At 40.5% G+C, this 18820-nt stretch overlaps 1 protein-coding gene across 3 annotated transcripts; it reads right to left on the bottom strand.

Moving 5' to 3' along the window:
- Positions 1–2270: 2270 nt before the first annotated feature.
- On the bottom strand, positions 2271–13749 carry LOC138964954 (mitochondrial calcium uniporter regulator 1-like). Of its 3 annotated transcripts, none has more exons than XM_070337044.1 (7): positions 13503–13749; positions 8967–9080; positions 7644–7747; positions 4682–4783; positions 3375–3488; positions 2936–3050; positions 2271–2666 (listed from the first exon to the last, which is right to left on the bottom strand). In XM_070337044.1, the coding sequence occupies exons 1-7, from the start codon at positions 13720–13722 to the stop codon at positions 2611–2613; spliced, it is 825 nt and encodes a 274-aa protein (XP_070193145.1). In that variant the 5' UTR covers positions 13723–13749; the 3' UTR covers positions 2271–2610. The 3 variants fall into 3 exon arrangements, with proteins under 3 accessions (XP_070193145.1, XP_070193162.1, XP_070193155.1); XM_070337061.1 differs by lacking the exon at positions 13503–13749 and adding an exon at positions 11423–11732 and having other exon boundaries at positions 2275–2666; XM_070337054.1 differs by lacking the exon at positions 13503–13749 and adding an exon at positions 11516–11731 and having other exon boundaries at positions 2275–2666.
- Positions 13750–18820: the final 5071 nt, after the last annotated feature.

The following is an 18820-nucleotide window of genomic DNA, read 5'->3' as shown; positions in this document are numbered from 1 at the left end:
TGAGCCTTGTTAGGCAAAAAAAATAAAAAAAATAGTCTGTTTACGGTAACCCGACCGACCCTATTTTTTTCGCGCGACCCTAGACTTTTTTTGGCATTTGGGGGGGGGGGGGGGGGGTTTTTTTGCAAAATAACGTAAAAATATGGTTTTTTGGGGGGGGGGGGAAAAAAATCCCGACCTACCGACCCTATTTTTTGGGCCTATGTTACCGTAAACAGACTTTTTTTTTTTTTTGCCTTAGTGTTATAGCCCAGGCAAGTGCATATGGTGGACTTGCGTGAGTAGCTGAGTGAGAGAGACACGGTCACAGATTCAGTATGAACAGGTTTGAGCCATACAATATAGTGACAGATTTCAAAGTATTTCCCTTTTGGGTACAGTCCCACGTGTATGAACTGGTTGCAGTGAATAGAAAGTTCATTATACCTCTGATTCAGTACATGACTCCATGTACATGATAGAATAATTGCAGAGCAGCTAAGTTACCCAATTTAGATGTCTGAGACATTTTGAAAGTGGGCAAGAATGAAAGTGGTGTATTTGTACAAATGAATTTTTTTCATGTGCTATATTTTGCGGTATTGAAAGTGTTCAAAAGGCATAGAATTTATTGGATAGGTCTAACCTCAGGCTTCAATTGTAATTATCTGCATGTATGATTGATTACCCGTTTAATGGTAAATAGGACTGAAATGGAAAACTGTGAGTGTGACATTTGACCAAAGAGAAAACTTGCAATTGGTTTTCATCATGAGCAGTTCAGAATTTTGCTGAAGATACTTTCCTCATTGAAAGCCTTCAGGAATAAATAACTCAACTGTGCATTGCGGCGGTTTGACACAATCTGTTTACAATTGTAGAAAATACTGTCAATAAAATGTTTGAATTTGCATCACACAGGGTTCCTGCAGGGCAGAGCTGATACAATTCAATGAGTTTTCAAGGACATTTCCAGGACCAAAAAATGCTTTTCAAGGACATGATTTTCCCCAAATTAATGCAAAGCACCAAGCTTACCTTCAGTTTTTCAAGTCTGCAAACTATTAGTCATTCCGTAGTTGTTTCCCTTGCCAACTTCCGGGAAGGGAAGCAACTACGGGTGACTAGTAATAGTTAGTTCGTCTGCTTTCGTTTTCACTCGATCTTTTATTCTCCCAAAATGTGTGTACTGTATTTGAAGGAAAAAAAGGGGGTTGCATTTTGTTTTAAATAAGACAAGCTGCTGACGAAATGTATAGGCAACAATTTGGAAAAATCAAGTACTTTTCAATGACTATTTAACAAAACTCTATTTTCAAGCACTTTTCAAGGCCTGGAAAAGGTTTTCCAATTTTCAAGGAGTTTTCCAGGGTTCAAGGACTCTGTACGAACCCTGCATCACATGATTCACATTAACCATCACCGGATCAAGCTTTGGACTACACAGTCCGGATGATGTGGGTTGTGCGACCCACACTTTTTAAAAGTATGGGTTGTACACGACCCAGGCCATCCGAATAGAAAGAAACATTTTACCGTCTCTTTGCAGAGTACACAACCCACACCATCTGATTCAGAATAAGTGTAAACACTGTAAAAATTTCTTCTTTGTTTTCCAATTTGTTGTCCCTGACCCACATCATCCAGACTGTGCAGTTCGAGTTATGTCATCGTTTATGTGTTTGCAAATATAGTCCTTCAAAATGTGGTCAATGGGAAGGTTCTATGGTGTTTGGTAGTTAGATGAAGTTTCAATCAAAAACTCCCAATAGTTTCAGAGATACAGACACTTGTAAGGCTCTGGTGAAGGTTTGTTTGTTTGTTTGTTTGCTTAACGCCCAGCCGACCACGAAGAGCCATATCAGGGCGGTGCTGCTTTGACATATAACGTGCGCCACACACAAGGCAGAAGTTGCAGCACATGCTTCATGTCTCACCCAGTCACATTATTCTGACACCGGATCAACCAGTCCTAGCACTAACCCCATAATGCCAGACGCCAGGCGGAGCAGCCACTAGATTTCCAACTTTAAAGTCTTAGGTATGACCCAGCCGGGGTTCGAACCCACGACCTCCCGATCACGGGGCGGACGCCTTACCACTAGGCCAACCGTGCCGGTTCTGGTGAAGGTTTAAGTGGTTTTATATCTGTAGCAAGGATATGCGATGTGAATGAAAATAAGAGAAATTACAATAATAGCTTGAATGAATTGTTCAGTACCCCTCTTCAATCCCAAACACATAGGAGACACACACGCATACACATCACATCAAATGATAAAACTTAGAAGTGTGCGTAAACATAATGTATTCAAATAAAAAACACATCTGATTTGGCACAAAATGAAACGATGGGTGCTTGTGTGAAGAGCGCACAAAGTCTTGCATGCATTCTCTTGCAGTGTCAATCAGCTTTCTAACACGCACAAAATCACAATAAAGGGAGTCCCAGGTAACAACAGACTAAGTGACGACAAGAATATGTATCCCTCAGATATAACATTGTGGAGAGGGGTAGGGGAGCATTTAGAGATGACTGACAGCCCTGAGTCATGTGAATTATTCACACAGTTACACTGCTGTGAGGCCCATGTCTTGCACAGGTCAGGAGAAGAAGAGACACAGTCCATGTTAGTACCATAATCGGATGATACCCATGCATAGCGTAGCACATGCCAACACCGTCCCTGCAAACAAATAGTACAATAAGATCAACTTTCATGTGCCTGGTGGATTTTTTTGTATGCATTATTATTTTTCTTTTAACTGAACAGTTTGAAACAACCAATTATCCTAGTGTCTTCACACGGACACCTCATATTCCACCATCCGTGTCACTACTGTAAAATTTGAAAAAAATGATGGTGAAAAAAGTGTTAACTTCCAATATCGGTAAAACATTTAAATAACTCTTTTGTCAGAAGCGTTACAGCATTGTGTTCAGTGAAGAACTTACCGCCAGCAAACTTCAGAACATCATTACGATACTGTTCAAATGTTGTCTTGAGATTTGCAATATCTGTGTCCATTTTGCTGTCGAGTTGTAGAAGCTTCCCTGCATTGGTGGCATGCTGAAGAAACAGAAGCATGACCCAAATTAGAGACAATAGGTACATGAAGTAAAACTGTACTGCAAACACACAGTAATTAAGACACTGAATTTTCTCTTTTGGGCATGCAGGCTTCAAAAAGACTGTCAGATACAAAGCAACACAATAAGAACAGACACTTCATGCATGGTTTGTTGTCAGCAGCTGTCCAAGGTCTTTCAGCCAAATACCTAGAACTGTGCAGTTTACGATTGACATTGTAAGGCTATACATGCATGCATAGATGATAATTAAACATTGTATTACACATTTTAGACAAAGAAAACAGACAATTAAAATACTTACAGCCTCCACTGATCGACCTCTTTCCAGATTGATGTCAAGCGTAACGTGCCCTTTTAGTTTGTTGACCTCATCTACAAATGATTTCCTCAGGCTGTCAAGTTCTATCGCCATTTTCTGCAACAGAACAGTGAGATGAGTACATCCTATGTTCATACCCCACAGATTCAACTGACTGAACAAGAACTAGTTTTGCAAAAAGAAACAACTGTTCCAATTATTGCAGCTTGAAATATTGCTCCGATGATACAGAAGAACTCCGGAAATCATTCCTGTCGGGTTTGTTTGGATTATGAAAGTTTTTTTCCTTGCTTTTAGGGAAACTTTCTACACGTACTCCTTGTACACCCCTCGCTAGTGGCTGGCCTATAATCATGTCTTGTGGGAAATGTAGACACACTAAAAGCAAGAGTATTCACTCTTTTACAAACCCAACAGAGTTACATGTATTTCCAAACATTGTCTATTCCCTTCAGATATAATTACATAATTTCATCATTAACATTGCTTATGTTAACATTGCAACATAAACAAGAGGCGAAGCCTTCAAGGCTCACGTAAGAAATCGACAAACAGTAACACAAACTCAGTCACACATACACACACACAGTAAGCATAGGTGACACGGTGCAAGAGTGCGAGACAGACACTAGATCTAGTGTCTATCTGTAGCCTACTTACGGGGACACGACTGCCAGAATCGACACTGCGCTTTTGACAGCGCTTCCTCGCGCAGACACTGGAAACACGCTGTGCAGATTAACCTGTAGGAAATCTCCTTTGGTATCTTCTTTATCTATTTTTCTGGAGCTACGAAACCGAACAATGGGAAATCGTCTTCTCCGAATCGGCGAACTGTAGCTCGGTGATAACTGTATCTATACCACAATCCTTCACGCGATCTGACCTAACCTTGACCCCTGACCTGGTCTACATACCACACACACACACAAACCAGTCAGCTGTTTTTACCCCCCCAAAACCCCCCACCACCCGTTTTCTTTGGATACACACTTTAACTACATACGTGCCGACGAAATGTTGATCATTGCTTCAATACTTTGAAGCTGTTGCTTGAATAATAACCAGGTAAAATTAGTATTTCGGTGTTCAGTCAAATGTTAAAGTTTCTACCACAGACATACATACATACGCACGCACGCACAGACAGACCAAAGTTAGCATCGCATAGGCTACACTTACGTGAGCCAAAAATCATTATCAATATTTTCCCCCCACAAATAATCACCATTATGTTTAAAAAACGCACACACTGGCACACACCTCAAAACATGGAACAACCAACTTGCCTCTGTCTCAGACCGCAATTGAGAAAATTCACTCTTTTGCAATAACACCATGTCTTTCTTCACAGACACAATCTCAGCCATTAACTGTTGCACTGTTATCTCCTGAAAGAACAAGCAAACACATGGAGTTTTTTTTTAAATCAAAGCTAACAAACACTCTCAAAAACAAGCACACACACCACACAAAGAGAACTTGAACGCAAAAACTGTATAGCCAAATGATAGTAGCATTAGGTCCATAAAGTCCTGTCTCGCAGCAAGAAAAATAAAACATTTAGTCAAAACTTGACAAAATGTAAAAAGCAAGGCAATTCACTGAGGGTTGCTGTAACATTTACGCTCAATAGGTGATGAAGTCTAACAAAACTTTGCAGCCAAAGCTTGGTAACCTACATAGAATTCACAGCAAATATTGCAACTGGCTCTGATTTTCAGCATGTTGACTCCAAAATAAAACATGAGTAAAAACATTTTTATGAAAATGTATACATTTTACTCCAGCTCAAGACAGTGAGTGAACATGAGCTTGGGCAACAACGAGTCGCGTAAGGCAAAATTACTACATTTAGTCAAGCTGTGGAACTCACAGAATAAAACTGAATGCACAGCATTTTTTTCACAATGACCGTAGTCCGCCGCTTGTGCAAAACGCAGTGAAACTGACGAGCCTGCTTAGCGCGGTAGTGGTTTCGATGTGCTGCATAGCACGCTTTTCTGTACCTATCTTCGTTTTAACTTTCTGAGCGTGTTTTTAATCCAAACATATCATATCTATATGTTTTTGGAATCAGGAACCGACAAGGAATAAGATAAAATGTTTTTTAGATCGATTTCGGAAAATTAATTTTGATCATAATTTTTATATTTTTAATTTTCAGAGCTTGTTTTTAATCCGAATATAAGATATTTATATGTTTTTACAATCAGGAAATGATGAAGAATAAGATGAACGTAAATTTGGATCGTTTTATATAAAAATAAAAAAATTACAATTTTCAGATTTTTAATGACCAAAGTCATCAATTAATTTTTAAGCCTCCAAGCTGAAATGCAATACCGAAGTCCGGCCTTCGTCGAAGATTGCTGTACAAAAATGTCAATCAATTTGATTAAAAAATGAGGGTGTAACAGTGCCGCCTCAACTTTTACAAAAAGCCGGATATGACGTCATTAAAGACATTTATCGAAAAAATGAAAAAAAGGTCCGGGGATATCATTCCCAGGAACTCTCATGTAAAATTTCATAAAGATCGGTCCAGTAGTTTACTCTGAATCGCTCTACACACACACACACACACACACACACACACACACAGACACACATACACCACGACCCTCGTCTCGATTCCCCCTCTATGTTAAAACATTTAGTCAAAACTTGACTAAATGTAACAACAAGAAAAAGGGAGAAAGAATTCAAATTTTTAAAAAAGAGACTCCAACTATTCTTTTTTTTTTTTTTTTTCTCTCTCTTTTTTTTTATTATTCTTTCAGCTTACAACCTTTTCGACAAGAGAAAAAAAGCAAAAGGAAAAAAAGAAAAGAAAATGAAAAAGAACGAAACGCGACAGGACAACGATAACATGTGTATCGTTAGTCGTATAGCATGGTATGCCATGTTATTGTTGATTGTTCGATTGTTTGTCAACAGAGTTTTTTCTCGATATATATTTCACGGTACGAAGGCACAGTTGGGGAAAGTTCAACAAAGCGAATAGTGTGGATCTGGGTCAACGAAGAAGAGTGTTCCTGGTGGAACGTGAAGTCCGTGTCCGTCAGCAGCGTCAGGCGTGTTATGAAGGCGTGGTCGGCTCACCATCACTGTGTGCCACTGCAGTCTAGCATGACATGGCAACACGCCTCGATGTGTTGTTTCATTCTTTCTATCTGATCGGCGTACCTAAGCGGGTCAACATCGCACCATCGTCTGAGACAGCTAAGGATAATGCTGTATTGTAGATCAGTGTCTTCAGTTTCTTCAGTAAAATAAAACCAGTTGTCCACAACACCTTCTCTCAGTCCATACTGAAACACCATCCGGTCAGTCAATGCATACAGACAGTGGTGTCCATAGCGATGATCAAGGACAACTTTTCTCACAACAGGTGTCACGGCACACTCTAAGACTGCCTCTCTTTCCTTAGGCTTGAGTGAAGACAAATAATGGGTTACAGTATCGCGCCGATCTTCCCAATACTGAAGGAACTCGTCGTTCTCTGAATCCGTGTCGCTGGTGTCACACAACGTTTTATCTGTGTCAGGGTCTTGATCCATTGCAGAATCAGGCGGTTCCTGCGTGTAATTGTCGGTGTTGTTGTAATCAGGGCGCTGTGCCGTCTGACTGGGTGGGGTCTCAAACACATTGTCAACAACACCGGACTCAGCGTTTTGTTCCACACTTGTAATGCTGTCACTGTTTATGTTTACGTCGTGTGACTGACCTTTGACCTGATGTTGTCTTGTCGCCGCACGCTGCGTGTCTCGCCTGAGTTCGCTCGGTGACTTGCGTCGGTAGCGTGCAAAAGTGACTGGTTCGGGTTTCCCAATGGCGGATGCCGAGTCACTGTCCCATCTCAAGACGAGTGTCGTTGTTTTCCCCTTGCCGTGCACGTCCCATGAAGACAGGGAGCACTTCATGGCCAGAGTCTGCAGAACTGACTCTAAGGCAACTGGTAGTCCTGGAATGTCCATCATATAGGAACGAAGGAAGAACTTTTGGATGAAAAAAGGGAGAGCTCAGAATCTCGCTGCTCGCTGGTAGCCAGGGGCAGATCACTCCCGATCCTCCAACTATTCTTAGTTCAAACCTGCTTTGCATTCAAGAGAGAGAAAAATAATGACTGTCTCACATCATACAAAAACATTATACAATAGATGTATGATTAAAATCGCATATCATCTTGCCCTGCAGCAAAGAATTCATGGACGAGCAACTCTTTCAGGAAAGTGGCTTATTGCTCACCTGTTGTTTCTTTGTGATCATATGTCGAGACTGATGATCTAATGTGGTGTTGATGATCTCTGTCCATGATTCAGCCAACCCTTCAGCCTGCTCTCGACTGAAACCTAGAAATAATTATGTCTTAAAAAGTATTAAATCAAACAAATTTAAAAAGTTCAATTTCTAAAATACTGGAATAAAACAGTACAGTAGTACCTGCCATATCCGGTCACCCATTAGTCATTGCAAAGGTGACCGCAAATATCAGGTGGCCGTTCATTACAGGCCCCCTCCTCCTCCAAAAAAACCCAAAAAAACACGATCAAGTTTTCATGAAGAAAAGAAAGCGATCATCCACGAGCCGCCGATTCATTGTCTGTTAGTTTTGCTTTCGTTTATACATCTTAATTATTTGCGTGTTTAACTCGATCGTCCTGGCTAAGCTATTGTTTCGTATGTTTCTATGTGTGTTGTTTGGATTATTATATATGTATTTCAGTGTCAGATAAACAAGTGTTTCAAACTCACATCAGCTGTGATCGATCCGGAAGTGACTGCCGTAAATGTACATGTATGCGCATGTCTGTATTTACAGTTTGCGCATGCGTAAGTATTCATGTCGTCTGCTCGTGCTGTGCCGTCTGTGCACACAACACACACACACACACACACACACACACACACACACACCACAGGCGCTCGCCCGCGAAAGTGACAAGTGGCCGTTAAGTGGCCGCTCCTGTCGAGTAAGAGGGGCACCTTAGGGCAAAAATCAGTGACCGTTGACCGCGTCAGACAGGTTAACGGCCATTAAGAGTCAATTATAGAAGGAAAACTCATTTGTCATGGGAAAGCTGGCCGCTCCGGGTAGGTTCACGCCCACGAAAGGGCCGGAAATGGAAGGGACTACTGTAGACGCAATTCAGCTGAAAAATCATGCCTACAACACACACTTATAAACACACGTACACAGACCAGAGATCATCATACAAATTTTGCAATCCAGTATTTGCTAAAAAGTACAAGTTCTATTACAGTATGCAGTAACAATGAGCAAAATACTGTGAAAAATGTATATCTGCCTTTTGATTTTGTTTCATAAGCTTTCAGATTTCAAACAGTAAATATCCTGAATGACAATTTTATTTAACCACATCCCTGCCGATCTTGAACTAAATCGGACCCTGACGCCTTCACATTAAATTAACACAATTCTTACATGAACATTCTTGAAACAACAACAAAGCAATAAACGAACATGCATGTGCTATCAGAAAGAGAAATCATATTTACCACATCACATTAACCCAAAATTGTGGGCTTGTGTGATTTATCATAAAGTACCTTTTGTCTCTAGTGACTTCACAATGCTGAGTGAGTCAAAGTAGTAAACCTGTTTGACTGTTGTAGGGTCTACACGCCTTGCATCCACTGTTACAGATTTTCCGAATTCGAAATCTGCACACACATCAACAGTTTTACATGTAGCTTTGTGTCTGTGCATGTGTGTGCATTCGTGTGTGTAGTTTTTGATCTCAATTTTCCAAGTCAAGGACCATGCAGTTTTTCACACACTCGGTTTTTGTCATAGAGGCATGTTGCTTTAGTTCATTATTTCAACAGTGTGTTAGCTTTTCAACACAAACTGGTGAGCACCCTTATGGTCAGGACCCTGTTGTAGCACGTCCATCACAAGATTTTGACCCTGGCATGTTTTACGCCAATTCCATAGAACTTTGACAGCACCCTTAAAACAGAATCTGTCAACGTGTTTAGCATGGCACAATAAAACAGCCTGTCAAAAATGTGTGTATAGCAACACTCGCAGTCCTCTTGTGAATTCTCAAAAGGCAAGTTTCAATTAAATCAGGGGACCTTTCATTTTTAGCAAATTTATAAAGATTGTATACATTTTCTAAACCGGTCCTTAACTTTTTGTAAAGAGTGTACGTACAGCAGTCCCTCTCATGAACGGACACCCTTGGGCCATAGCAAAACTGTCCGTACATTGCAGGTGTCCGGTCACGGGAGGGGTGACCACACCACCCCCTCCCCCATACACTCACACAGAGACACACAAACAACAGGATTGAGTCTATGCTAATCACTTCTTGTGGCTACTAAACAATAACAATAAACTCCTAATACTTCTTTAAACGTTCTGTAAAAATGATTTGTATGAAAAGTCTTGAAAAGAAGAGATAAAATAAATCTTATCAAGGCAGTGAACACACTCACCATGCACTGACATACGAAAGCAGCCACACAAACACAGCTCAGAGGAGCGTGTGCAGATGCGTTTCACCCGTTTGCAAGAATAAGCTTGAAAACCAGTTTGAATAAATAGACCCTATCGGTATTCCAAGCTCTCGTGATCTCTCGCAAACTTCAGAGCATAGCAAAGCATGCGGTACAGCGATCTCGTGCGAGCTGCACAAGCCAAAGTTCGAAGTTCTCGCGATGTTCAAAGCATAACAAAGAGCGTGTCTCGCGAGAGCTGCTCAGATACCGAAAAGGTCTATAGCAGCAGATAAAGCTGCATGTCATAATCATGTAATTTATTTTCTTCTTGTCTGGCTTTATTGACTGCATGCCGATCATATGGCATGGCAGTGACTTTTCACTCTTCATAACACAGCTCCCACTCTCCCTGACTAATGTGACAACTGATGCTTGGAAATTGTGTGGAAGAGTACACCTCTCTATTTCTCTTCAATGCTCTTTCTGCTGACATGCATTGACACCGGACACCCCACAGAGTTTAGCCAGCTACCCCTCCCCCCCCCCCTCCCTCTCTCCAGCTATGTACTGTTTGGGGCTGTGGCCAGAGAGGCCAGCTGCCCTGTTCACTCAGAGCAAAACCAGTTGACTGTGTCGTAACTTTTGACAAAGCAAGACAACTGAAGGGTTCACAGATTAGGCAACTGACGCACTGGTCAAGGCTGAGGGGAAACAAGAGTATCTTGTCAATGAAAGAGGTTACACACAGACACACGATGCTGAGAACTGTGGCCGGTTTTTCACTCTTTCGCTCAGGACCTTCATCGACTGTGGTTTCTGTTGTTTACGTCCAACAGACAAGAATAAAGAGCACAGTGCAGTTTCATGTTGGCACCTTCGCATGTACTCCACTCCTGACCAAAACTACCCCCCCTCCTGATGGGTACAGTCGTGCACTCAAGTTGTCAGTGACTGTCATCACGCCATTGCGGCTGTGATCTTTGTACCAAGAGCCGGACTGCTCTGTTATCGATTTTGTTGTGGTGAAAATTTGACTATGGTCTGTCCGTACATTGGAGGTATGACCTGCTGTTGGGACTGAAAATGAGTGTCTGCGTCCATGTTTTGCAGGTGTCCGTTTAAGGGGGGGGCAAATATAGAAGGAAAACACTCCGTGCCGAGCAAATGTGTCCGTACATGTCAGGTGTCCGCTCACGCCGGGGGCCGTACATTGCAGGGACTGCTGTACAAATAATCAATAAAGTGTATGATTACAATAATGACATTTTGAAAAGCTTGTTCTTCATGAAAGAGCACAAGAAGATGATAACGGACAAGAAACTAAGGTAAGATGTCAAAAAAAGTACAAGTTCATTCAAACTTGGACTGATACAACTTTTTTCTCTCATAATGACTTTGACAAAATATGATTCTGAATAATGATGCAATGGGCATTAATCTGTCGTGGACAGTTTTGACATACTGAAACAGGCCTCTTGTGAGACAAGCTAATTACATCCCAAAATGTGCAAAGTCCATTCTTTAAAGGTAAAGTTGAAATAATAAGACAGGTACCCCACCTGATTGATGTGTGGTCTTAGTAGCAGACGACATACGGTTTAGTGATACCTTCACTCAAATTCAAATTCTGCTTTCCAAAGCCTTGTGTTTACCTGTTGAACTAGAAGGCGTTTGTTCGGCTGGCTCGAGAGTTTTAGGTTTGACAGCTTCTCCAAAACTCTCATCCATTTTTTGACCATACTGTTGTATGCTTAGAGCTCGCGATATTATCCTCGAGTTTTGAATAAGCTGGAGAATTCGATGCCGTAATGCACCAGATGCGGCCATGGTTCTTGCATGAGAATACGCCGAGAGTGACCGCCCTTTGGCGGTCTGACTAAAGACTACGCGACCGCACGCGGCCACACGCGACCTTGCACTACCTTGCGCGGCCTCAAACTAAAGCATGTAATGTAATATTTTTATATATATAGTATCTTCACAACATTATCTGACTTTATACCAAGTTTTAAGTCACAGAAATAAAAACCAAGGGAGTTATGATGCATTTTGAGACGAGCTATCGAGCGAAAGTGAAGGCATCATGGTTCAGCGTCCGACCATGTTCGCATTGATCTAAGAACGCAGGCTCAACCTCAAACTAAAGAATGTTCATGTAATATTTTTCATATCTAGTATCATAACTCAGTCCCTTCATTTTTATTTCTATGACATAAAACTCGGTACAAAGTTTGATAATGTTGTGGAGATACTAGATCTATACGAATATTGCATGAACATACTTTAGTTTATCGTCGTGCCTACGGTTCTAAAAACAATGCAAAAATGGTCGGACGCAGAAATCCAATGTTTGCACTTTCGCTCGCTAGCTCTTCGAAAATGCATCAGAACTAATTTTTTTGTTATTTCTTTGACTTAAAACTCGGGACAAAGTATGATAATGTTGTGAAGATACTAGATACATAAAAATATTACATGAACATTCTTAAGTTTGAGGTTGAGCCTGCGTTCTTAGATCGATGCAAACATGGTCGGACGCTGAACCACGATGCCTTCACTTTCGCTCGATAGCTCCTCGCAAAATGCATCATAACTCCCTTATTCTTTTTATTTCTGTGACTTAAACCTTGGTGTAAAGTCAGATAATGTTGTGAAGATACTATTATATGGTCAGGAATCTGTCAAGGTGTCCAAATGCAAAAATCCTGTTCTGGATACTTTTATCACTTTGTATTTTGTTCTGTTTAAATGACTACAATATAAACAATACAGTTATGAAGTATTCCTCATGCAGATTCTATCCATACCAAATTTATGTCTGTCAGTCGCCTGGATGCTGAGAAAATTGACTTTGTTCAAGAAAAAAAAGCACCTTTTTTGGCACACAAGGCGTTACGCTAAACCAGGGACTTATATTTAGATATTTATCTAATACTAGATGAATACCCGCTTCGCCGGGAAGAAGTCGAGCCGAATACCCGGCTGCGCCTGGGACCCGGCTTTGCCGGGTGTACAGGGCTTCGCCGGCGCACCGCACGAAGGAAGGGCGATAAACGCGCAAAACACTGGAGAAGATAAGGAAGAGTAATACCCGGCTTCGCCGGGACAGTGACCTTCTAAAAATAGTATAACGGGAATATGGATTGAGCGTTGTCGACAGTGACCTTCTAAAAATGGAAACGGGAATATGGATTGACGCCACACGAAGGAAGGGAGATAAACGCTGAAAACACTGGAGAAGATACGGAAGAGTTACTGGGAATGGATCCAGAGAAAAACCAAAATCGGTTCAGCGCTGCGCGCTGAGAGCACGTGTTGAAATATCTCATCGACCAGGTTGTGTCCGGGGTGTACCTGAATATGGCCACCAAATTTGAAAGAGATCCATCGAGAACTTTGGCCGTGCATCGCGGACACACACACACACACACACACACACACAGACACAAGTCGTATATATATATATAGATAGATAGATAGGTCTATGGCGAAACGCATGGTACATTGTGCATTGAATAACCAAGTTAATGATAAGGGTATCATCTCAATCTAATTTTTAATAAATAATAGGTCCAGAAATGGATGCCGGGAGAAACATAGTTAGATTAAAGTTGAAAAACAAAGGAATACTGTACTCACCAATACAAGAACGAGACAAGACGCCGTACGAATTTTCGCTGATGGAAGCTTCATCAGGAAAAACAAGAACACAGAAGACAACAAAAAGCAGACGCAACACGGAACGAACAAGGTTTGAAAGAAAATGGAGGGGAAACACGCAAAAAAGGGAAGGAACTCTAGGAACGGAAATGAATGAAAGGGGAGAGAAGTGGTTGGATGATGTCATGGGCACAGGCATACTAGACTAAAAGTGATACACATTCATAAAAGGGGGGGGGGGGGGGGGGGAGGGGACAGAGGGGGAAAAAAAAAAAAAGGGGGAGGGGGGGAAACAAACGTACGCACGCCCACGCACACATATAAATACAGGTGTAATTAATGATAAATACACCTGTATTTAAAAATAAATACACCTGTATTTAAAAATAAATACACCTGTATTTAATAATAATTACACCTGTATTTAAAAATAAATACACCTGTAATTTATAATAAATACACCTGTATTTAATAAAAAAATACACCTGTAATTAATAAAAATAAATACACCTGTAATTAATAATGATACTTATTGTATACGTTTAAGAAATAAATACAGCTGTATTTATCATTAAATACAGGTGTATTTATTTTAAATTATAGCTGTAATAGTTATGAGCCAAACGGCTTTCCATAACATACACACACACACACACACACACACACACACACACACACACACAACCAAACACATGAATACACACATAAACACACACACACACACACACATTCACACACAAACACACACACACACGTACCGTAAATCCACAGTATGTTTGGGGAATACAAGTACATCACATTTTTGCGAAGATGTACTTGTATTCCCCAAACATACTGTGGATTTACGGTACGTGTGTTTGTGTGTGAATGTGTGTGTGTGTGTGTGTGTGTTTATGACGTTTATGTGTGTATTCATGAGGGCCCCAAAGGGTTTAAAATCGTGATCGTGATTGGCGTTTTTTGACCTTTCTGTGACCGTGATTGCCGAAATTTCCATTTCTGTGATCGTGATGGGACTTTGCCCGTGATCCGTGATGACAAAAAAATCAAGTCTCGTGATCTTGATCGTCATTTGTTTTCGTGATCGTGATGGGCATTATTGCAAAGCATTTTATTTTCAACGTACATTTTTCACAGCTGTATCACACTATGATCCTCTATTCGTCAAGGAGCTAATCCCGATTGAAGGGAAGCAACAACACATTCAGAAATATGATTTTGACAGTTAAGAGAACCAATCACACAAAAAAAGAGATCCAATCAGAAGGCAAATTGCAAAAGTCTGCCAAACTTCATCCAATGGAAGGGCTTCGTACAAAAGTTTTGAATGCATTCAGTCAAATTCGAATTCGAAGATCAAAAATGGCGTGCAGCAGTACTGTCATCGAACTTCTGTTATATTTTGTGGATTCAAGCCAGACCAAAGCAGGCGGCGAGAATGCCTTCCTTGGTGGAAAGGTCAAGCTACGGGTCGGTCTTTCCGAAGACGAAATATCAAGGTATGTTGATATATGTTGCTCTATGACTGTTCTGAATGTAGGCAAAGATCTTGACATTTGTTCAAGATCTTTGAGTTTGAGTGAGATCATTGACATTGTCGACATTGCCACGTCCGGCTGTCACTCGCTCAGTGTGACCTCGACAGGCTCGAGATCGAGTCTGCGTGTAGCCAAAACCGAAACTAGAAATGTGTTTTTCATCCCAGCAACGTGGACACGCTTGGCATAGATTCTAATTGTCGCTTCTTTGCATTAAGCTTGGATTTATTTTAGCACCTGTAAACTTTAATATCAACAATGGGTTAAATTCAGAAACAATGGCGGGGAGACGTGCCAGTTTGGGTCACTTGATCCTCATGTCAAAGACGATCAAAGTCATGTTCGTTGGGGATTTTGTCAGGCATGCTACTTTTCCGGTAATTGCCGGAAATCCGATAAAGCCGTTTTCAAAATCCGGTAAGGTCAAATTTATTCCGGTGAAGTTGAAAAATTTCCGCAAAATCGATCCGTGTGAATATCGCGTAACGCGACCGGGCGCCGGTCTCAATGAAGCCAGCGCACAGTAGTGTTGTTTTCACCAGTTTGGAGGTGTGTTAAATGGTGGTGGGGGGAGGCTAAAATGGGATTTTTAACAAGATCACAACACTATTACAGCCCTGAAAATGATGCCCAGAATGCACCAGATTGCACAGATTTTAACCGTTTTTTGAAAAAAAATTCGGGGGGGCATGCCCCCGGACCCCCCTAGTTGGCTCGCCTGCTTCGCAGGCTGGCACTGCGCGCTTCTTTCAGGTAAAACCATTTTTGGCCTGTAGCATTCCTGTTTGTTTTTCAAGGCCATAAAACCAGGCGATGGTGTACCTCAAATTGTATGGTAAAGTTGAAAATAAAGAACCCAATGATTGCTCCAATAATGTGCACAAGTAGATTAACCCAAAACCCACTTTTTGTCCTACATGTATTTTAATTTCAATCCACCCAATAGTTTTTGAGAAAATGGGTTTAAAAGATTTAGCTCTGGAAATGTGAAATTGTGCAAGTATATATTCATGTGTGTGAGTGAGGGTGTGGGAGTTGAATGTGTATGAGTATGAGTGGAGAGAGAGAGAGAGAGAGAGAGAGAGAGAGAGAGAGAGAGAGAGAGAGAGAGAGATAGAGAGAGAGAGAGAGACAGAGAGAAAACAATGAAAACAACATTCTTGTTACTGATTACAAATCATGATATGTATTTCTATGTGTGTATGAAAGAGAATTCAAAAAATAATAATAAAAAAGTGCAACAGTTCTCACTTTGTGTTGAATAAACAATAGATCCAGAGGAGCGAATTACTGTGTGTTTGTGTTTACTTTGACACGTGCTTTCTGTACATGCAACTTTTACCGTGACCGTGATTTGCCACTGGTGTTCGTGATCGTGAAAACAAAAATCAAGGTAACTGTGATCCGCGTGAAAGCTAAAATTTCCCTTCCCGTGATCGTGATGATACCCCCCCTTTGGGGCCCTCATTCATGTGTTTGGTTGTGTGTGTTTGTGTGTGTGTATGTGTGCGTGGGCGTGCGTAAGTTTGTTTCCCCCCCTCCCCCCTTTTTTTTCCCTCTGTCCCCCCCCCCCCCCCCCCTTTTATGAATGTGTATCACTTTTAGTCTAGTATGCCTGTGCCCATGACATCATCCAACCACTTCTCTCCCCTTTCATTCATTTCCGTTCCTAGAGTTCCTTCCCTTTTTTGCGTGTTTCCCCTCCATTTTCTTTCAAACCTTGTTCTTTCCGTGTTGCGTCTGCTTTTTGTTGTCTTTTGTGTTCTTGTTTTTCCTGATGAAGCTTCCATAAGCGAAAATTCGTACCGTCTTGTCTCGTTCTTGTATTGGTGAGTAGGATCTACAGTATTCCTTTGTTTTTTAACTTTGTTCATCTTACCACAGTCACTTCGTTGTTTAGATATGTTAGATTATCAAAAGTTCGTTGTTTAGATATGTTACTGTTAGATTATCAAAAGTTTGATCTGAAAATAGGTTTTGGATTTTGAGCGTTCTTTTTTTAGCTGGTCACTGTATGTTACATTTGGTGTAAATAATGAAAAAAGGAAACTATCTTAAAAAAATGTTTCTGGTCAAACTTACTTAAAAATCATTGCAGAGGAAGGTCATTAAGTACTAGGATGATTGTAATTTTAAAGATATTGAGCGAAAAAGTTGTGTTTGATGTAATTTAATTGTCCTTCTAAGTTAAAAAATATGCGTTTGGTGTAAATGAAATTTTACCTACTAGTTTTGTCACAGTCTTTAAATAATGCCATAATACACAAAAGTGTGTGTTTTCTTATACCTCAGACACCTGGTTGGTAAACTATGGTCACAGGATTCCTAGTGCTTGCACCTGTTGGCTTGTAGAGAGACTTAAGTGAGGCCTTCTGACAAGGGTGTAAATGTAACATACATACTGAGAATATTTGAAAATGACAATGAATTTGTTTTAGAGACAGAAGATAACTTATCAGTGCTTAAGAACAACCAGCAAGACCAAACCTTTGTTTCAACATGAAAACAAGTACACTGAATGACAAAATTTACCTCAGAAAGACCACGGTTGGGGCATTTTGTCAAATTGGTGTAAAGTAACATATACATGTATACATCACCTTGGGTTTTTTACTGAGACCATATATGCAGCACATAATATTAAATGCTAAAAACAACACATAAGTCTGTTCGGGGTTTATGAGCTAAATAAAAGAGAAATTACCCTTCAAATGGACCTGCAGATCTTCGGAGCCTTCTGTATGTTACTTTACACCATCCTTTTGTGTAAAGATGTACACACAACCAAAAAGGCACAACCATTAGGCCTAATTTAACCCTTTATTTTGACTTGTCGAGACAGGTAGCTTAGAACAAAGAAGTTAGAAATACTGTTTAACTGAGGTGAGCATAGCAATTCAGTACCTAATTGTACTTGCTGTTTGGTGTAAAGTAACGTACAGATCATGAGTAAAATGAACTGATTTGGTACAGTTGTGGAGTACCAACCTGACTACTCTATTGTGAAAAGGATTTGTTATGATTTCTTGGTTGTAACTCACAAAACTGCAAACAAAAATAGTGTAAAAATATTTAAAGAGGGTGATTTGATAATAATTTCTACACCGGTGACCGTGCTTTTTTCATATTACGTAATAACCTGATGATTGAGGTTAAGGTTTCCAAAACAAATGACATGAACATTTACTGGAACCTTTTCTGCACTTCCATAGAGAATTTCATTGTTTTAAAAACAGTGTAAATAGGTAAATGTTGAATTGTATCCTTGATTATGAGCTTTGGTGTAAAGTAACTAACGGATAAATCAGTGATTTTGCTGAAATTGAGGCTGGAGCAACTTATTTTCAAGTGTTGCTTTACTACAGATCAACTCTACATTCAGCAATCAAGCCATTGGATGGTGAAACAATTGCCTAAAGCTGAACCTAAGAAAATGACAGCACCGGAAAATTATGTTATGGTGTAAATGTAACATACAGTCATTTGTGCTTTATCTGCAAATCATTTGATAAACCGAACACTTGACTGGAAAATCGACAGGAGTACCGAGATGAGTTTATTCATGTAAAATTAAGGAGGTTTAAAAAAGTCTAAAAATTGTAACACTTTTTAGACTCCTTGACATATTCTTGGCCATATATATATAAATATTACATGTACATGTATGCTTTAGTTTGAGGCCGCGCAAGGTCGCGTGTGGCTGCGTGCGGTCGCGTTGTCTTTAGTCAGACCAGTCAAGGGATATCTGTCCAGACCCCC

The sequence above is a fragment of the Littorina saxatilis genome, linkage group LG1 (assembly GCF_037325665.1).
Source record: "Littorina saxatilis isolate snail1 linkage group LG1, US_GU_Lsax_2.0, whole genome shotgun sequence".
Lineage (NCBI taxonomy): Eukaryota > Metazoa > Mollusca > Gastropoda > Littorinimorpha > Littorinidae > Littorina > Littorina saxatilis.
Note: the sequence above shows the minus strand (reverse complement) of the source record. Positions and strands in the feature narration are given on the sequence as shown.